This window comes from Mchenga conophoros, linkage group LG3, assembly GCF_057382185.1.
Source record: "Mchenga conophoros isolate Kocher_MC1m ecotype Shallow Benthic linkage group LG3, M_conophoros_male_GT1.1, whole genome shotgun sequence".
NCBI lineage: Eukaryota > Metazoa > Chordata > Actinopteri > Cichliformes > Cichlidae > Mchenga > Mchenga conophoros.
Genome location: NC_140528.1, coordinates 77358093 through 77380708, shown reverse-complemented (window position 1 = coordinate 77380708; position 22616 = coordinate 77358093). Strand labels below are relative to the sequence as shown.

The 22616-nt window shown below is 40.1% G+C and overlaps 1 protein-coding gene across 1 annotated transcript in view; it reads right to left on the bottom strand.

Moving 5' to 3' along the window:
• fgf11a (fibroblast growth factor 11a) overlaps nt 1-22616 on the bottom strand; it is a 116374-nt gene that overhangs the window by 9087 nt on the left and 84671 nt on the right. Inside the window, exon 5 of the mRNA XM_085267337.1 lies at nt 1760-1958. Within this exon, the coding sequence (XP_085123463.1) occupies nt 1760-1958 (199 nt within the window). The remainder of the gene's footprint in view (nt 1-1759; nt 1959-22616) is intronic.

Here is a 22616-nt window from a genome sequence, read left to right as displayed (position 1 = left end):
ACATGTACAGACAGATACATTTAAAAAACAAGAAAATTATGTTTTATGACATTTACAGTAATTTTACGTTAATTTACATTTGAAATGTAAAATCACAGTCTATTTATGTAAATTTAATGATAATCTAGAAGAACAGTACAAAACTGTAAAATACACAGTAAAATACTTTTATATTACTTTTTTTTTTTTTACAGTGTACAATATAAAGAGCCTAGGGGTGACTGTTGTTGTGATTTGGGGCTGTACAAATAAAATTGAATTGAATATATACAGTATACTGGCTAATATGGATTACTTTTAATTCAATTTAATTTTATTTATACAATCACAATAAGAAAATCGAGTTGAGTAAGAGTCGCCTCAAAGTCCTTTATAGTGTGAAGTAAAGACCCTACGATAAGACCCTACAATAATACAGAGAATAAACACACAATCAGATGACCCCATAACACGTGAATTATACTAATACTAATGCGGCATAGAGTAACTGACGCCATAACCAGAACCCTATTTTAACCCTACGCTGCAACCTTCTACGTAACCTTGAGTGCTTCTTCTGAGAAATGTAACTACACGCTGGGATGACATATACCACAACAAGTCTAAAGGCATGGAAGGTTGTGGTGTAGGGATTAAAGCAGTTTCTGGTTACCAGCTAGGACGTAGGTTTCCTGCAGAAGTCTAAATTTAGCTTAAGATCAAACATTTGGCGACAGTGGGAAGGAAAACCTCCCTTCTAACAGGAAGAAACCAGATCCTGGCTTAGGGAGTGGACATTATAACATAATAGAAAAGCAGCAATAGATCCTCTATTATTCATTTTTGCCACTTCTGCTGGTGTTTTTCCTTGTAGGTTGCACTGTCTTAGGTCAAATCAAGTCAAAGTTTATTTCTACAGCATAACACATTCAAAACAATCTCAGCTGACCACAGTGCTGTACAGGTTATACAAAATATAGACTACACACAACAGTTAGAAAATCAGGAGTAAATAAACACTGAAAATCATCAAATAAAGCCTTAGTGGGCATGGGTTATAAACCCCACCATCGCTGAGTGTGCACTGATCCATGCTAACTATCTGCAGGTGCAGCACCTGTTCTGTGCCGGGCAACGAGGAAATATCATGCACTATTAAATGGCTTTTGAAAAACGTTGTAGGTTTTTATTGTTGCTGTTATAAATTCTACTCATAAAGCATAAAAGAGAAGAAAAGGATGATAACAAGTTTCAGCGGTATGTTCTCTAATAATTGATGATATGATCTCAATACATGCATCTAATGTTCTGCACTAAAACTCATTTACAGAAAAGACATGATTCACATTTGTGACTCAGATTATGATGATATAGTAATTTCCTGACATGCTGATGTGTTCAAACTTTTCAACAATGGATTGAGGTCATGAGTAGATTATGAGTGTTACTTTATTCATGGGGGTTTGAAAAATGATCAACGTGAAGTGATCACGTTGATCATTTTAATGTAACTTTTAATCTCTATAACTTATCCTGTATCTTTATTATTTTCATATCCTGCATGAAGGTTAAGGAAAGTAAAAAGTTTTCTGGACTGATGAAATTTCTTGCTTCCTTTGTTACAGTTGCTATTTTTTGTGTTATCCTTGGTTTTCCTTCTGTATGACCTTTTGTCTTTTTATTTTAGATCTTTTTCTTTGCCCCCTTGTTGAAATTGAAATTTTTATTGTTTTATGATAGAGAGCAACATGCTTTACATGTACATACCGTACAAGCTTACCTTCAATAAGCTTGGGCAGGAAGTGAGCAGCTCCCTTCGTCTTCTTGACGCGGTTCCCCTTCATGACTTGGCCGTCCCGGTTGATGCCGATGTACCAAGCCCGCCCTGACTGGGTCTGTCTGTACAGGATGGACGAGTAGGTGACGTAGTAGTTCTCAAACACACACTCCTTAAACTTACACTCAGGTGTAAAGTGTTCCTGTAAGCAACACACACACACACAAAAAGACACGTCAGGTCAATGGAGAAGAATAACACATTTGGAGATTGCATCATTTTTTATCTGTTCTATTATTTATATATTTACTCTCCGGTTCCACTGGCTCAGCTGGGAATGGGAGGAAATGGGTTCCACATTTCATTGTGACAGGTTTACAGGAACATCTGTGGCATGCACACAGACACACAAACACACACACACAGACAAACTCAGTCCCAACATGTACATGCCTCTTTGCCACACGGACAAAGTGTTTTGTGAGCCAGCAGGTCATAACTCAGTCTCTACGGTTTACCTGTAACAAACAACAATCAACTGGATCCTTCACCTCCTTCATAGTTTAATGACGTCGCTGTTGGCCTTCAGCTCACACACACACTCAGACACACACATACACACACAGAGCCCCCGCATTAGGCAATACGTCAACAGCGGGACATCCCCACCCTCCTCCCCTTCATCGTCCTCCCCACAATCTCTGGTTACAGCTCTCACATATTCCTTCTCTATCTCATATTCCGTGTCTCCTCCACTTCATTCTCTCCATCCCTCCGTCATTTGGTAACCTTGTCCAGGAACAAACCAATTTGCAGGATTGATTTCGAGCCTTGATGTGACGGGTGAGCAGAAAAGGCCTGAATAAGGAGTTTGCTCCCTCTCTTTCTCTCCTTCCCACTCTCGCCCCTCCTCGCCGTCTCCTATCTCGTCTCCCTCTCTCCGTCTGCCATTCCAGGCCCAGATCCTCACGCCTGCCCATATCCATTGTACCACACATAAACAAGCTAATTACATCGACTGTATCGCCCATTCTTTAATTACACATCCATTCACTTAGACAGCCATTCATTCCCTTGCCCACCCATTACCTTAGCTCTATTAGCACAGAGTGAAATCCAAAGGTCTGCAGTGTCTCTGAAGGTGTAATCAGATTGCTATCATTAACTTCGTTTCGCTGCAGTGTGATGTGTCTCATCTTCTCTGTGCAGTGTGTGTGTAGGAACTTTAAAGGATTGTAAGGTAACTTTAAAGCTGATCAGCAGCTCATTACCACCCCACCACCACCATCATCAGACATGCATGCTCAAGACCATTAATTGATTAATTATGTGAATTAAACTGAACCTGAAACAGATAAGCAAATTTAGGAGATCCTCAAAAGTAAGCAAGTGTGGTAAGATGCAGCATCTTTTCTGTGATAGGCTCTGTTATTTTGCAGGCTACAAAAGGTCACATGATTAGGAGAAGTAACACAAAGTGATCACATTGCATTAAATTGTGTGCTTTAAGGATTTTAAAGATAACCCTGGCTTATTTTAACTTGTTATAGTTTTCAGTGGATGTTTCATCAGCTCTGCTGTTTTGACATTTTTTCTGTGCAGGATCTTTAAAGACTTTATTGCAGGGTTGTGAACACAGATGTATAAACTGACTGTATTCTAATACCCAGTGTTCTTGCACTCCTGTCAATGTAATTTCCTGGTATAATTTTCACATGGAAACTCTTCTGCTTTACTTTTTCATTTTCTTGGGACACCCCATTTATTACATTTTTTGAAAAGTGGAACTGGCCCACATCACAGTTTCCAACAAGGACCATGTTTTCAACACAGGGTCCTACTGTGAAGTCCTCAGTTTCCTCAGGGGAGAACGTTTGATGGAAATGACTTGAACTGCTCCAGAGTGCCATCATGTGCAGGCACATCTACATTTGAAGATATATGATGACATATATGATGACTTCAGGTGCATCAAAGCAATCCTCACTCATTTCCTCTCTGACAGTCTTCCAAAAAGTTCTAAATCATTTTGAGCGACCAGTGTGTTGACGCAGTGCTCCCTACAGCTTTCTAACAAACGTCATTTTTAAACTGTTTTAAAAGGAGCACTTGGATTGGTGGTGCATTTTATATCAGGTAAAACATAAAACAGCTCCAAGGCCCTCACTCTTCACGTACAATTAACATGCCTTTATTCTCACGGCATCACTATAGTTCAGCGGTCCCCAAACTTTTAAGCACCACGGACCAGTTTAATGTAAGACAATATTTTCATGGACCGGCCTTTAAGGTGTTGCAGATAAATACAACACAATAAAATGATACGCCCAAGACAAAAACTGTGGTATTTATTATATAATAATAAACGCAAATTCGCTGTGTAATTGTGTAACTTTATTAGCAGCGTCCTCCTGAAATCTGCCAACAACATTGAGAGTAACATCCTCCTCTCTGCCCCTTAATTAATCTCTGGTCGCTATAGTAACACGTAATTATTTCTTTCAAAATAAGACACAACTGCAACACGAGAAAAAACTATAAATTTCACACCCGAGGCTCTACTCTCGTGGCCTGGTACCAAACGACTCACGGACCGGCCCCGGGGGTTGGGGACCGCTGCTACCCATATGGAAAAGATATATATAAATCTTATGAAGTTTGTATCTGTCTCGTGTGAAACTTGTATGAAAAGCATACAAGAGTGACTCGTGACATATTCCTGTTCAGTGTGTTGAACCATACAGTACAGTATAACCACACCAGAGAATATAAGCGTTTTAATTGTATATGAAAAGAGATTGTTTTGGTGGTTTGTGGATATTTTAGCTGTTTCAAATTTTGACCTTTACTCGAACTATTTTAAGTTTGCTTTGAGGTAAACCTTCACTGTAACTTAATGGTGCAGTTATGTGTGTGAGATCATTGTGACTTTTCTGTTAAGCATGTGTCATGTCAGCAGCAAACCAGATATCAGGGCTACTTTCCCCCACATTTTAAATTTCTTGGGCCATTTCTTATAACAGTTACTGTGTTTTTGCTAGATGTGCAAAATGTGCTTGTGAGTGTCTGGTGTCTTCTTAACATCTCAGCCTCAACAAAATGCCAAGTCCACTCAAAGCTGAGGTGCAGACTGATGTTAAAGGGCAGGCTGCTCCCTCATCTGTCATCTTGACTCAGTGTCTATGCTGACAGAAAATAAAAACAAACTAAGAGTTCGACGTGGGTAAGACCAAATATATGGTTAGCCAGTGCTTTGAATTCCTTCTAAAATAAGTGTTGACATCTTAAACATGGGTTTCAAAAATCTTAGTTAAGGAAAAAGATCTCCATTCAGTACACAGTCAAGTATGGTTTTAAGACAATCAAGTTGTTGTTGCATCTGCCAGCCCACATTTTACACCGGCAATTTAGGCACTCTGGGCTTACTACAGTCTGCTCCTTAATGATAGCTATCCCAACTTAGAGACAAAACAAAATCCAGAGACTACAATAAAAATAATACAGAAATATAAAATATTAAAGTAACACTGAAAACGAATAAGAATTAAACGTATAACAAGTAGCAAGAAGACTTCTGGTTTGAAAGCTGGTGCCTCTGTGTGATGAGTCGGCATGTTCTACCTGTGCCTGTATGGGTTTCATGCATGTTAGATCAACTTATTTCAAACTGGCTGTAGATGGGAGGTAGATAAAGTGCTTAAAGTGTATAGTAAGTGTAGTCCAACTAGAAAACTGGCTTATATAAAAGCCAGTCCATTCCCAAAGCGTAAGAAGAATGTCAGGTTTAAAGAGAACAGCTTGATTTGAGTCACTTACTGTGCTGTCAAAGTGTAACTACAGTACCACACAATCGGTATATACAGTATTACTACACAAAAGTGTACTAAGCCTTCAAACTAACACACTATCTGGAGTGGGGCACTAAAGTGAATATCTGCATGCATTAGCACATATAAGACTCTTTTTTCAGTTAGATGGATTGTCTGAATCATGCCTGTATATGATTTAAACTCAGTCAGAGCAGTAAAAATCTTGAATAACAGGTTAAAAAAATATTACAAGTTACTTCAAGTGTAAAAAAGTACATCCTGACAATGTTCACCTGCCAAACAGCCAAGATTTAAACCTAACAAAGGAAACAAGAAAGAAAAAGCTGACAATCCAAGACTAACCAAAGTGATACCTGTCAGCCCCTCCTTTAAAAAACAGAGAGCAGAGGGTTTTATTTCCTGTTAAATGATTTAAAATACAGACTTAAAATACGGATAACTTTCCACATATTTTATTAGAAATGCCTAGAAATGCTAGAAATGCTTTTTAATGAGTAATTCATGACTTCACTGCAAATTTCACACTTTCCAAATCAAGGCCAAGGTCATAGTATGTGTGACACCAGTGGTCTAGATATTTACAATATATTCCATTCATTTTCTCAGTTCATTGTCCTGTTCAGGGTCTCAAGTTGACTGGACCCTATCCTCGCTGTACTAAGGCAAGAGACTGGGTACACACTCAACAGGTCGCCAGTCTATCACAGCCCTATTAAATAGTTAATTAACAGATATTTTTCTCCATCTCACATTAGTGACTAAAAAAAGATTAAAATGACTTCTACTGTATCGAACATATCAAATAAATCATATAATTGTACGCAGAAGAAAGCTTTGTGCATGTAGTTAAAAGCATGCACTCAGGGAGAGATCAGCAATGCTGTTTTATAGAGTTTAGACTTTTCAAAATTAAACACTAACACACATTATTCAAGCAGCATACACACAGGGGACAGATGAGCATCTGTCTTCATGATTTGCTCTCAGTGGACTTCAGGCTGATTTTCTAACTGATCATTTCCCCTTCATCAATGCTGAGGAAAGGCAGCCATCCTCGTATCTCTTCACCGAGGACACCAACAAGCCTCAGTCTAATAACAGAGAATACGATCTGTCACCTGAGCCCAATAACCCCTCATTCCCCTCATCCAAGAGACAAACTACATTAAAGCATCTCCAGTGCAGTTCCTCTTGTGTTCAGCAGGTGCTGCTCCAAACACACAGCCGGGGCTTCTGCTGCTGCTGTAGCTCCTGATGCTACAAAATTAACCGGTGTCCACTTGTCACTCTGTAACCCCCTGAAGGGCTTCGTTTAGCCTGCTAAAAACCACTCGAGCTGGAGAACAGCCACGAATCCACCCAGGGATTCTTTCTCTGCAGCTTTTTAACAAACCACATTTTAAGGAGAGTTTAGTTGAAATGTCCCATCATGTTGTATTTCATACCTCTGGATGCAGAAGTGGATATAACCCTAACAAATAATAACTTCTACAACTCCACAACCTACTGGCAGCCTTGAAGGTTGTTTTAGCAGAAAAATATAAATGTCTAGTAAATCTCAGGGGTTAGGATGGAAGGAAAAGAGGAAAAATTGCTCATGCATTCACTAAGAACAGACTGAGTAGAGACAAGTCCACCATGCGCATTTAGGTGTGTGTGTGTGTTTGTGTGTGTGTGTGTGTGTGTGTGTGTGTGTGTGTACATCTACTCATGCGTGTCTGCTGTTGTGACAGAGAGACATGACAGATCCCTCTTACATCAGTGGGAGGCCACCCAGTGCCAGATGACATGCATATAGACACACACAAATACACACACCACACTGACATCGATAGTGACGGATGGACAGATCACTGGGCGAGTGATGGGAGGGGGGGGACAGGGGGAGGAGGTGTGGTAAAAAAAATAAAATAAATAAATTTTAAAAAAGCAAATGAGGATAAAGGAAACGAGGGGAGAAACATGACAGCTGAGGAAGGAGAAACTGAGAAAGTATTTTAGGAATACTCTCTTACTATCATCAAAAACATCATTCAGCCCTGTTCTCAGCAACACAGCTGCTATTAAACAATGAACCTCACGTTCACTTAGATGGGGGACTTTATGTGAGACCTTTGCAAAAAGACAACAAGCTCTGGTGCAGAAAAAAGACAACAACCTGGATTAGGGTTCCATACGACATGTGACACGGCAGGGCAACACAACCAAGCGTGAAGAACTTAAAACAATTTGTAAGCTGAGCTGACACTGCAGGTTAATCAGTGGCCCTCAATCAAAGCCACAGACACTTAGGGATTGTGTCCTGGGGATGCTGCTGGTCGGAGATACGTGTTACATGTTTTATTTAACATATTAAAAGGAAAAATTGTGATAATCTGAATATGGGCTAAAATAATGAGCCTTCATTTGGATAACAACAGGAGTAAGTCACGGCTGTGGAGTCAAGGGCAAACAGTTTGACTGCCTTACACAACTCATTATGTGCTCTTCCTATCTATATCTTATATTTTGTTACAACCTTTGTCATGAGAATTAGTATCTCTTTAAAAAAAATATTGTTACATTTAAATCCAGCAGCAGATCCAGATCATATCCAGTTTCCGTTTTTTTTTGTTGTTTTTTTTTTAAAGGCACAATAAACTGCATAAAAATGTAATGGATACTTTCACTGCTCGTTAACCATCCCTCTACAAAGTTTTGCAAAAATTTGGCTTAGTTTCAAAATGCAAACAAAAAAACAGCTTTGGTGGAGTGAAACCAATCAGATGAGGTGCTGAGGTGTTTAATTCCTGTGACCCAGTAAAGTCCTTTTAAGACATCAACTATGTAACATTGCCGGCTTCATTAGGCAGTTAAAGTGATGGCTTTGCCATTCACATATGGGTGACTTTTACATTAATGCGACCTCATTTGAACATTGCAGCGACTGTTAAGGAAAGAGCTACAGTACAGGACGCCTCATGCGCCCGTACAGGAAGTTATGTGAAATGTGCGAAGCTTGCCCAGACCATCTCCTCCTCTACTTGAAGGGAGTTGTTTTTTTATTTTAGCTTTGGACAATTTCTGAACATATGTTATATGTATATAAATAAATATTCCTAAAAATATAAAAAGGTTTGGCTCTATGCCAGGGGTCCCCAATCGCAGTCCACGAGGGCCGGTGTCCCTGCAGGTTTTAGATCTCACCCTGGGTCAACACACCTGAATCACATGATTAGTTCATTACTAGGCCTCTGGAGGACTTCAAGACATGTTGAGAAGGTAATTTATCCATTTAAATCAGCTGTGATGGATCAAGGACACTAAACCTAAAACCTGCAGGGACACCGGCCCTCGTGGACCCCTGCTCTATGCCTTATCTCTGGTCATTGAAATCACTGAACTGAACTTTGGTTGTGGTGTTGGCACCTTTGGGAGCATTTGAATTGAATTATCTGATAAATAATGTGGTCTGATGTGTATTACAGTCTTCCGGGGAGTTTGTGCTTCGGTTTTACACTAATTAGTATGTACATTTTAGGCTGTACAGCTTAACAGTGCAGCTTGCTAACCAAGCATATTAGCATTAGCATAACTTCTAGCATCAATCTTATCCAGTCGTTAAGTGATGATGTGACGAATCCTACTTCCGGGCCTAAAGTAGTCTGCGTTTAATATGGCTTTTGTGTTGTTAACATGTTTAATGTTTTGTATTTTCTTATATTTGATCTCAAAAAGCTCCTAAAACAGTCAGTGATCACTGTTGACCTCCCTCGGCTTTTATTACCACTAATCATTTATTTAAGCTCAGTTTTTAAAACCTTAGGATGTAACTACTAGAGATGGCACGATACCACTTTTTTATGTCCGATACCGATACCGATATCATAAATTTGGATATCTGCCGATACCGATATGAATCCGATATAGTGTTTTTTAATCAACAAAACTGTTTTTTAAAATATCTTGCTGCATTTTGCAAGTCTGCAAGTTCATACTCAAGTTTAAAACAACAACTACACTAAAGCTATTCTGTTATACCTGTATACAAAAAAAATATTTCATAGTTCAGCAATACTGATCAATAGGGCTGCTCAATTAATCGAATTTTAATCACGATTACGATCTGGGCTTTCAACGATCATTAAAAATGACTGAGCCGATTATTAGCCCCTCCCTCATTTATCCGCGACACCTTAAAGGCCGGTCCGTGAAAATATTGTCGGGCATAAACCGGTCCGTGGCGCAAAAAAGGTTGGAGACCGCTGATTAAGAGGACCCGAGGGAAGCTCGGAAAGCTAAGCAGAAGTTATTTGGAGAGTGACTGCCGTTGGTTGAAAAGAGAGTTTAAAAAAAAAACTTCAGTGGTGTTGCACACTATTTTATATTATTTTTTTAAAGTCATTGTTAACCCTTTAAAGCCGGTCAGAGCTGCACGCTCCGTTTTGTGTAACTATTGTTAAATCCCTGTAGAACCTGAACCGTGTAAGCTAGCGCAATAATTTGTTTTGCATATGAAACCGGAGGAGTTGTACTTACATCTGATGCCATCAGCTTGTCCTCGGTCACGGTTTCCTTCCACATATAGCTTTGCAAAAATTGCATAAAAAGCGCTTGCAGGAACAAAAACATAATATTCCAGAAACACGCTTTGCCGTTCCTATCAGCTGTTCGTAACACTTCCCACAGTGAAATGATGCACATGCTGTTTTCTTTGCAAATTTGCATCATAGGATTGTTTTTTGTTTTTCCTGCAGTATATAAAAATTGCTGTATCTCCAAAATAAAACTATGAAGACACTCAAAATAAATTTCCTGTGGTGGGAAACTATTTTTTGCAACTTTATTGTATTTAAAGTTTTGAGGGATAAGCCTCTTAAATTTCTCCAAGTAGAAATATATGTAAACAAAACAAAAGCGATTTTCAATTTTTTTTGTAGTTTATTGCACTTTTTTGCAATTTATGTAATTACTATGGACTTAATGCATACATATTATTAAAATATGGGCTATAACAGTTGTATTGATGTATAGCAACTTGAAATGCTCCCACAAATGGCACTACAGCATGTAAAAAAAAAATATATAAGCTCTGGTGGACTTGGTTCTATAGTAGGTCTTAAAGGGTTAAATAAATATCGTCAAATAATCGTGATCTCAATTTCAGTGAAAATAATCGTGATTATCATTTTTGCCATAATCGAAGAGCCCTACTGATCAATCTAATAAACTTAGACCTACACCATCCTCCCTATTCTGGTATTTTAAAGAGTACTTAGCGTAAATATTAAGCAACCTAACTAATAGGGTTCCAACTCCCAGCAACAACAAAAATAAATAAATAAAAAATAGGGAACCACCCCTCACGCGCCACCTCATGATGCTTAATCGACGTAATCAACCTTAATTTGATGCAGTGTGAAAAAAAATGCACAGAAATCAATTATTTTTCAAGAAATATTAAATAGATTCAACATCTTTCTTCAACAAAATTGCAGACTGCACAGATGGTACCTTCCCAAAGGAAAAAGTACTATAGCTTACTAGGGTATATATATTAGACTTAATAGTCACTATATACAGTAATTGACTTCTATTCATTTTACATCAAATTAAAACTTTGGGTGTCAGATAATTATTTATTAAAAGCTCGACATTTTAAATGAGAATAAGAAAGAAAAGTATGTCTTTGTGCCCCCTTTTCCCAGTTAATGCCCTATCGGCCCCCCTGGCTAAACTTTGCTAGATCCGCCCCTGCACAGTTACCAGCGTCAGCTACGTAGAAAAAGATCCTCGAGTAGAAAGTAATATTAAATAAATTCTAACAACAGCTTATCAAGCTTAAACGTGCTGCTGTTGTTCAGCCGCTGGTTTCCTCTTTCTGGTGCAAAGTGGGCCAAAAACAAAGACGGACTCGCGACAGAAAAGCCGATCAGCTGATCATTTAAGCAGTTTCACGATTGAAGTAGCAGCCGGAGAGCGAGAGGCAGTCGCTCGTTAAGCTTAACGCAGGAATGCTTTACAAACATTCAGAGATGGACTTACACACTTGCTTTACTTCTCTCGGGGATAACTTTGTCGGAGATGAAATGCCAGGTTGCTAGCGAAGCTCCAAATGCTATCCAGACCACCGACAGGTCCCGCATGCCACAGCCGCTCTATCACGTGATGCATACTGCTCCGACATGCTAACGTTCTGAGGTGAGTTACGGCGTGTTGCAAGTTTTGCGAGGTGCTTTAGTGATATTTAATGGATCGGATTACATTTTTTATTTTTCTCCGATATCCGATCCAGTCATTTAGGTCAGTATCGGACCGATACCGATACGTAATATCGGATCGGTCCATCTCTAGTAACTACAGCCCAGCCCATGCAGCAGTATATGAATGACTAACCTCGTATTGTGGATGGATTATCTCAGTTGTTCTCCTGGCTGAAGTTTGGTCCTTTTACAGCATCCTGCCATGCGATTACAATTGTTCCTGACCACCGAGAACAATCACGTTAACTTTTATCGAGGGGAAAAAAAGTTATCTTGTTTATATTATGCTAACATAGCTGTGGCGCTAGCGGTCACGTAGCTCATCATTATATACCAGCTAGCCCAACTTCAGTAACCCTACAAACGTCACTGCTGTTTAGTTTTCTGTCTTCATTTATGTTGGAAGTGATAATAGAGCTGTACGTTTTAATTTGTTTCCAAAACCCCGCAGTCAGGACATGCTATATTGTATTTAGATAGAAGCTAGCGAGCTAACTTCCTGCTAACTTCTAACTCCGTTAAATGTCATAAATTCCGTTTTCATGGATGCCTGGATGTTAAACTCAATTGTTACACCTGGTAGAGCAGAACGCTGATCATTTTATTAAAGATGAAAGACTTTAGACAGTTTTTCAACTCTCAGTAATGCCATAGTGATCGTTTGATATATGGACCTGCAGCGGAGTTTAGGCCCAGACACGGCTAGTGATGTCAGACTGAACAACCGGATAGTTGGGGCTGGATTAGGTGACCCTTAGTTACACGCTGGTTCTATTCCACAGTGTCGTTTGTCCTGTGTCCCTCCCCTCACATCCAACCAGTTGCAGCAGATGGCTGCCCCACCATGAGGTTCTGGAAGTTTCTTCCTGTTAAAAGGGAGTTTTTCCTTCCCAGTGTCTCCAAGTGCTTGCCCATAGGGGGTCGTTTGGTTATTGGAGTTTTCACTATATCATTGTAGAATCTTTACTTTACAATGTAAAACATAAATAAACGGAATTGCATTGACTGGAATTATGCAGCTAACATGGTGTTGACCAAAATGGTAATCATGAGGTTTCAAAATCCAGAGTCCAGAAACTAAAGTGTGAAGTCACAGTTGCTAAGTTGATCACATTCAAGTATTCGTAACACACACAAGAGAAAACTTAATTTAAAAAAATCGGATTACCAATGTCTGTAGCCACTTGGGGCAAGCAGAAAAAAACTGTAAACACAACATTCACACAATCATTTCATTAAAAGGGCGGGACAGTCATGCAAGCGTTTGGTAAACAGATGCTACTCTACAGAAATCTGCTGATAATTCTTTGTGGGTTCGTCTCCATTCACATTACATTTAGTAGATGTGACTACTATAAGATGAGTGCACATTAACGTATTTGGTCAAAACTTTTGTACTGTGCACATTTTCATCAGCGTCAAAGTGACACCGAGTTATTTTAATCTCCTTTGTGTTTCATGTAGACGAGTGCATCGTGTCATCACAAAGGTCTACAGGCCAAATTTGGCTTCACAACTTTAAGTCCATCAGACGACTGTCAGCTGAAATTATCAGCCCTCGTTCCTCTGTCACATCTATCTTGTCTTTTCACTTCACAATCGAATAAAAAAAAAAGAAGTGTCATAAAAATATCCTGCAGGGCACAAAAGTTTAAAAAGATAGCTGGGTTGTAAAATATTCTGAATTGAACAGGAATTGTTTTCTTTCACCTGAAAGGCTCTTGGTTCTGTGCATATTTCTACTTTAGTTGTTATTCTGAAGATGAATGAAGATGACTGATTAATAAAACCTCAAATCTCAAATATTTATTAACAAAATAAAGCCATGGAAGTGCAGCATTTTGGCAGAGGACATACGTGACAGAGGAATAAAACAACAATGACTGTGTCTCTGTAAAGTGCATGTTGAATATTTACCTACAGATGCAACTCTTGTCAGGAGGATAACAATCTGCACACAGAGCAAGGTTAGCCTCACAAATGCTTGTTTAGAGAAAAGCCGATTATTATCTGAGCAAATGAGTAGAAAAACAACTTTAATTGAGGACAAACAGCTGAGGAAGCATCACAGGAGCTTGGAAAAAACAATTCTCTAAAGATAGGCATAATTATCATTTATTATATCGTTTATGGACAACATACAGCCCTGCTGCTTTGCTCTTTCGCACTATCATCAGCGCCATTCTTTCAAACTGTGCATTTAAGCAGCTGCTCAGCTTTTAGGTAAGGAAAGTTCCATCTCCAAGTGAGCGCTGTACTCTCTAGCGGATAAACTAGTCAGCTCGAGTGCTAAAAAGCATCAACATCCACAGCTATTAAATGAAAAACAAGCTCTGACATTCAAAGCAATTTTGTAAAACCAGAAAAGAGCCTGTTTTCTTGAGTTTTAAAAGCAGCATTTTTCTGCTTGACTTGGACTGCCACTGTACGCGGGGCTGTTAGGACCTTTTTTTCAGAGGCGAAAAGATGCTTCACTCTGAAAAAAGGATGTGTCATCCTCATTGTAGCTGTGTAAGTATGCTCTATTGCTGTAGGACAGTATGCTACAAAAAAATAACAGGATTCACAAAAGACTGTGTAAGCTGCTTCTGAACAGCCTCTCAGTAACATTCTCAGGTGCATTTGGATCAGAGGAGGCTGATGCTGAGGAGGCTGCATCTATTGTAATTATTAAGACAGACAGAGGGAACTCAAAGTATTAATAAAGAGTGACAGTTTTTAATTTTATTTATGCATTTTTAGGTCAATAACTGTCCATCCAAGCTGTCTTTTCACTTACAACTCCTAAAGTGGCTGAGTTGCCGTGGCTCCTGAACGCTTCCACTCTGCAGTAAAACCACTTACAGTTCATGTAGGAGGGAAGACGTTTCCTGATCTAACCTGTTGTAACAGTGGCGTCCCATTACAGTATCGTGGTCCTGGAATGAGCTATTCTTTCACAGATGTTTTTAAAGGCAGTTTGCATACTTGACTATATAGATTTGTTGCAATGAGACTGAAGACATGTGAATGCAAACATTAAGAAGTGTGGTCCAATGCTTTTGTAGATGGTTGTATGTTATGGTCACGGCAGATAGCCAGCCCTCCCTGAGCCTGGTTCTGCCGGAGGTTTCTCCCTGTTAAAAGGGAGTATTTCCTTCCCACTGTCGCCAAACTGATTGCTCATAGGGGGTCATAAGATTGTTGTTTTTCTCTTTATGTTGGGTTCTTCTGACCCTATGTATTATTATAGGGTCTACCTTACAATATAAAGCACCTTGAGGCGACTGTTGTTGTCAGTTGGTGCTGTATAAATTAAATTGAATTGAATTGAACAGCACAAAAGCAGCAACTTAAAGAAATATTCATAATTATCAATTGGCATTGAGACATTGCCTAAATTAATAACTGTAGTTCTTGTAAATAGACTGATTCTTATATAGCGCTTTTCTGCCCTACTTGAACACTCAAAGGACTTTATACAACATTATTCACACAAGCACTTCTTCCTACCTAACATTTACATACTCACACAAAAGTATTGGGAATCAGAATACATTGTCATGCAGACTGGAGAATCAAACCACGAACCTTCCAGTTAGTAGATGCCCTGCTGTTCCTCCTGAGCCACAAGTTCATCCAAGCCATTAATACAGCAACTGGATGCTGACAGGCTTCTGACCACACAGTAAACTAAGGATCATTTCCCTCTACAGCCCACAGTGATTATTTTTAAGAAAACTTGTCTATTGCTTCACTGAGTTTAAAGTTAACTTTTCTCAACCATGGGAAAGTACTGAGATCTGACAACATAAATAAAATAACATGACACCGGGGAACACCAGCTGCCACAGATTTGGATATCCAAGTCATGATCCAGATTGCTCTCAGATACAACGAGCTTATTTCTCTTTAAGGAACAGTGAATTTTTTGTTATCTGACAGGATAATAACAACCCAGCTGCTTTTTCTAAAAGTCTGTCCTCTGTCTTTTCTCTGTTTTCCACCTTTTGGCCTCTCGCTGAACCCTCTCGTGCATCTGGGTTGCCATCCTACGGAGAGTAGAAACATTTTTTTGGCAATGTCTTTTTGTTGATAATATTTTGGTTTTTACAGGGGACGGCATAAGGAGCTCGATCAGGCATGAATGGTCATGATATCCAGACAGACATTTGTGGCATCACACATAGATACCGGAACAAAATATATTCAGCATGAATGTCTGTAAACACATGTTCATGATATTTGTCTGCACAAAAGATGAATAAACAAGTGCACATGAAGCAGAAAGCAGACTCGTAATAAGCAGAAAAAAAACCCGCGCACACAAAAAAGCCGAATGTGATGAGAACAGCTGGAGAGGGTGCAGGCGGGTGTAGGAGGGGGAAGAAGCAGAGGGATACGGAGGGAGGGATGTCCTCTGCTTCTCACCTTGAGTGCCAGACCCTCGCTGTGCATTTGGGGATTTTCCAAAGGCAACCAAAGATAACCCGTCTTTACCTGTACACTGCCTTTTATATCTTTTTCATCTCTCCTTTTATATTAGGCTTCTACCCCCCGACCATCCTGTTATCCTCTCTTTATCTCAGTATCATTCCTGCCTTGTTTCACATTTCACCCCATTCCTTCTTTGTCACGTGTCTGCACATCTTAGCTGCCAGATGAGACTTAGTTTGGGCTGTGGGGTGGGGGTCAAAATGCAAAAGACCAGGGGAAAGAGAGAAAGAAAGAGAGAAAGGTGGAAAGGTAAAAAAGAGTGCTGACTCAAAGAAAAAGACATAAGCATTTTCTGATTCGATGGGTGGGTGAGGAAGGTCAGAGGACAGGAGCTGGGAGTGTGTGTGAGTTTTTGTGTGTGTTTGTGTGTGTGTGGGCAGGCAGCTTTCAGGTCATACTCTAAGTAGACTTTTTTGAGAGAACTGACTAATTGCCAGTTTGCCACCTGTCAGGAGCATCAGTTTGTGCGTGACAGGGCACATAGACATGTATTAGTATGGGCTGAGGAGAAGCTGGCGGATGATTTTACATGCTACATACATATTGGGCATCCTAATGAGGTTTAGCAGTACTTTACCAACAAGCAAGCTTACATTTGTCCCCAAGCTGCAGCTTTGAAGCTATTTAGAACCTGGTGTATACAGCATGGTATATGAGATACTGTTTCCACTGATGCACAGATCGACAGAAAGATTTTCTGAGATGATTTTCTACAACATGGCTAATTCTGTGAAATATCCTTAAGTGTCATGCTTCCTAAGTCTAACTATGCAGTTTTGTGGCATAAATTACTCATATGAAAGCCCTGTGTTCATTCATTAATCAGCTCCAGCCTCCCTTCACAGACATTTGGTCTTTTCTTGGAGACAGGTGTATATTGCTAAACAGCTGTTGGAGATATGTAGGGTTTCTTTGCTGCAACCTGGGAGAAATACAAAGGTATTTAACAGGTTATTGCTAACTGTCTGTCCTCTCAGCCTGTAGTGGGTTTTTGTGTGTGTGTGTGTGTGTGTGTGTGTGTGTGTGCGTGCGTGCGTGCGGGTGGTGGTGGGTTGTTATATTTTTTCAGTTTTTACTACTGTGTAGGTTTAAGTTACATCTCAAAAACAATGAGATGTAACTTGCTTTCAATCTTTAATAGGTCATTCTCACAACAAGTGCAGTAGACCTTTAACATTGCGCACTAATTTTACGTTACAGTTTGAAGGTAAATCCTGAGTTTGACTCCACCTGATGGGGTCCTTTTTATGTGGAGTCTCCCCGTGTCTAGAGGATGGATGGATGGATGGATGGATAAAAGACTGTAGCTACTTTATTCAAGTCAAACATTCCTGGCTTGATGATATTTTGATGTAACAGTGCATGACTAATACAATAGAAAGTCCTCTTTGGAAATGAAAGTCTTTAATGCATTCAAGCCCTGCAACACTCATGAAAATGGCAATAACGCTCTGTAAGTTTAAAAATGTGAACGTGCAACACGGGCAGGGAAATAAAGAAAAATAGCTGAACAAAAGCCAGCGTATTTGTTAGAGGTCAAATAAACATGATAACATGGAAGTTTTGCTATGACAAAATAATCTTTCTTTTGACAAAAAAAAAATTGAAGATGTTTAGTTATAATTGTCAGGACACAGTGCCACAAGCAAGAAGATGCTGAATCTGTTGCCAGAAATAAGCAGGAGGTATCTTAGCCTGATCCTGGGTGTTTTTTGCTGCCTAACTTTAACCTGATGTCTGACTTGTATACACTAAATGCTGTTCAGAATGAGTATGTTGTAGTCTCTTTCTGCTCACTGTTTTAATTTCATACAATACAGACGAATGTATCAGAGCTCATAAACAGAGTATAGAGCAGCTGGTTAACCAAACATTTCCCACAGCTATTGGTAGGAGCAAAGCAGAGGTAAAAGACAATGAATTTCACACTCACACGAATACAAATGTAACTTTATAAAGGTGGTGGAACAAACAAACCAAATAACAAAATATTTTATTGATGTTTCCTGGATAAATATGTGGGTCACAAATAGAAACTACAGTATTTAACTGCTTGTGGTAGGACTCGACTTAAGCGGTCAAAGAAGTGCAGGAGACTGATGCTGTCCAGTGTAGCAAGTGATTTATTCACCATTCTGTGGCCCAAGAATATTTACAAAGAAACAAATAAGAAACTCAACTCTATAATAAACTCAATTCAAATAAACATAACTGAACTTAAATCAACGGAAATTAAGGTCAAACTGCACACAGCTACACTGACCTGAACCCTTCTTCTGAAACACCTGAGTTCGTCTGCTTAAATAGTCCCCTTAATCAAACACTTTCTCCTCTGGACTATTCCATTCAGTAGGTAGGTGAGATGAACATGATTATATTCATCCTCTACTACTCCTCTTGACTGGCAACATAAACTCTGGTGTAATCAATACATATCACAACATTAAATCTATTTCTTTATAAACCCTTTAAAATCAACTTTATTAAATTATAAGAATGGTCTTCTCACCCACTTTGTCACACTTCTCCCCCCCCCTTAAGACCGTTACTCCTCTGAGTCACGGGACAGGAAATCAGCAATGACATTCTTATGTCCAGGTCTATACTGGACCTGGAAACGAAAAGGCTGGAGAGATAAATACCATCTTGTTATCCTGGCATTAGTGTCTTTCATATTATGAATCCATTGCAAAGCACGATGATCAGTCTCAAGAACAAACTCTTTCCCAACAAGATAATATCGCAAGGTGTCTAGAGCCCATTTAATCGCCAATGCCTCCTTTTCAATGGTCGAATACCTCATTTCCCTTGGAAAAAGTTTTCGACTGATGTACTGGACAGGCAACTGCTGCCCTTCCTCTCCTTGCAGTAAAACAGCTCCCAGACCCACCTCAGAGGCATCTGTTTGTACTGTGAATGGAAGGTTAAAATCTGGACACTGCAAAACAGGTTTCTGACACAAACAGTCTTTCAAATCATTAAATGCATCCTCAGCATCTTTCGTCCACCTGATCCTTGTAGGACTAGATTTTCTTGTCATGTCAGTCAATAAAGCTGCTCTTGAGGAAAAATTTGGAATTAGTCGACGATACCAACCTACTAATCCCAAAAATGATCTCAACCTTTTCTTTGTGTTTGGCAAGAGTGCTGCAGCAACTGCATCCACTTTTCCAACCTGAGGGCGAATGCCTCCACCCCCTATTACATAACCCAGGTACTGCACCTCGGGCTTGGCGATGTGACATTTCTTGGCATTTATGACAAGTCCAGCATTTGCGATACGTCGAAACACATCAGCAAGATGTTTCAGATGATCTTCCCATGTACCACTATAAACAACAATGTCATCAATGTAGGCAGCTGCATATTGTTCTGCACCCTTCAACACTCGATCCACCAACCTTTGGAATGTAGCTGGTGCTCCATGCAAACCAAAGGGCATCACTGTGAATCTAAACAGTCCACTCGGCACTCTGAATGTTGTTAAGTCCTTAGATGAGTCTGTCAAGGGAACCTGCCAATAACCTTTACAGAGGTCAAGGGTAGTCAGAAATTTAGCATTTCCCAAACGATCAATTAGTTCATCAACCCTCGGCATTGGATAAGGATCAAAAGCAGACACAGAATTTAACTTAGAAAAGTTTACACAAAATCTAAGCTTAGGATCATCTTTCTTTGGTACAAGCACAACAGGGCTACACCACTCACTGTGCGATGGCTCAATGATTCCTGCAGCCAGCATCTCCTCCAGCTCACTTTTCAACTCAGGCAATAGCTTAGCTGGGATACGGCAAGTGGTATCTCTAATTGGCCGTTGGTCTGGAGAATGCAAAGTGATTTTGTGTTCAATGAGGTGTGTACGACCTGGCTTTAGACTGAAGAGTTCTTTGGTCATAAGTGATTGCACCTCCTGACGTCTTTCCAAAGGCAAATGGTTTAAATCTGGAAACACAGTTTTGACAGCTGAAGAAGGGAAGTACTGCTCCTGAGGCTCTTCCTCATCCACAACTGTACGTGCCCACATGGATGTTGAGTCCTGTGGCTGGTCAGTCCACTCTTTCAAAAGATTGACGTGGAACACTTGATGATTCTTTCGACGGTTTGGTAAATGAAGCTCATATGTGACTGGGCCTGTCTTTGTGATTTCATATGGCCCCTGCCACTTTGCAAGAAGACTGCTCTCAGAAGTTGGCAAAAGTAGAAGAACTTTCTGTCCCTCACGGAAGACTCTTCTTCTTGACACTTTATCATATCTTTGTTTTTGCCGCTGTTGCGCATGGGCCAGATTGTTATTAGCAAGTTCTTGGAAATGTTCTAGTTTGTCTCTCATTTTGAGGACATGTGAGAGTTCACTAAACCTCTGCTCTGACATCGAACCCTCCCAAGCTTCTTTCAGAACATCCATTGGACCTCTGACAGGATGCCCATAAAGTAGCTGGAATGGTGAAAACCCAGTAGAACTTTGTGGAACCTCTCGGTAGGCAAATAACAAAAATGGGAGCCATTGGTCCCAATCTGACCCTGTTTCATTCACAAATTTCCTGAGCATTGATTTTAAGGTCTTGTTAAATCGCTCCACAAGGCCATCAGTCTGTGGGTGATAGGGACTGGTCTTGACACCCTGGATCCCTAACAAACTATATACTTCTTTAAGCATCTTAGAAGTGAAATTGGTCCCCTGATCTGTGATGATTTCTTTTGGGATACCTACTCTGGAAAACAACTGAATCAGGCAGTTAACAATCTGACGAGCCTTTATTTTCTTCAGGGGGAAGGCTTCAGGATATTTTGTGGCATAGTCACAAACTACAAGTATGTACTTATGACCTGCTTTACTCTGTTCTAGTGGGCCAACAATGTCCATGGCAATGCGTGAAAAGGGTGTATCAATGATGGGCATACTGATAAGCGGAGCTCTATCTGCTTTCCTGCCTGGAGCTGTTAACTGGCACTGTGGGCAAGCTTTACAGTATTGTACCGTATCACTGAACTGTTGGGGCCAGTAAAATCTGGGAATCATTCTAGAAAATGTTTTAGATTGTCCCAAATGTCCTGCCCAGGGAATGGAATGACTCATTTTCAAAATGGTAGATCTCAAACTCTGGGGGATCACCAACTGGTCACCAATCTTGCTACGGCGATGCAACAAATCTCCCTTAACCACAAACACTTCCTGCCTTCCCTCAACTGTAGTTGACTCTGGAACACATTTAGAGAACAATGGTTTAAGTGTTAGATCCTCTTTCTGAAGCCTAGCAACCTGACTAGCACTGGGGAGAGACTCAGTCTTTAAAGGATCTAAAATGTGTTCAGCTACTCTTGTTCCCTTCACCTTTTCATGTCTTCTCTGTCTCTTGCTCTTTTTTGGTTTAGAACGAGTGCTAGACTCGTCCAATGGGGCATCCTCATTTGCAAAAGGTAATTCATCCCAACCCAAAGCATTAACCTGTAGCTCCTTAGCTTTTGACCTTGTGACCGCTAACAAACTTTCAACGGTTTCAGTCTGACAGGGATGCTTGGCTATTAGCTCTGTGAGTATTGGGAGATCACGGCCCAACACCACTTGATAAGGCAGCGTTTGCAGCACTCCCACTGAAAGAGTGTAACACTGGCCTTCTACTTCAATTGCAACTTCAGCAACTGGGTATGATACCTTATCACCATGAATACAGCACACATCCACTGTTGCTCCTGAAAAGATCACATCCCTGGGAAGACTGTCTTGTCTAACCAGAGAGCGATTACTTCCTGAATCTAACAGAGCTACACAGGGTTTGTCTTTAACAAATACCCCAATTGATGGCTCACGTTGCTGACATTCAATTTCATTTTTGTGATTCTCACTGACTTCAGTTTGTCTAGCAGAACACATGTAATTTTTACTAACAGACATCTTTGTACACTGAGCTTTAAGATGACCTATCTGACCACACAAATGACATGCTTTATTGGTTTTATTTTTTGTCTCAGATCTGGCAGGATCTGAGTTATACCAGTTCTGTCTTGTGTGCTTAACTTTCAAGTCAGGGCCACCACCTAACTTGTTGAATGGCACGTTGGAATTTGACTTAACTGGTGTGAAGTCTTTTGATGGTCGACGAGCTGCTAAGAAAGCTTCAGCCAGTTCTGCTGCTTCCTTGGAAGTCTTTGGGTTACGTTCCTTAACCCACGTCCGAAGATCAGGATTCAAAACCTTGAGAAACTGTTCCATGATGATGGCGTCTCCGATTTGATCCTTTGTCTTTGTTTCAGGATTCATCCACTTGATGTACAACTCCTTTAGGCGGACCTGCAGCTCCCTTGGTGTTTCCT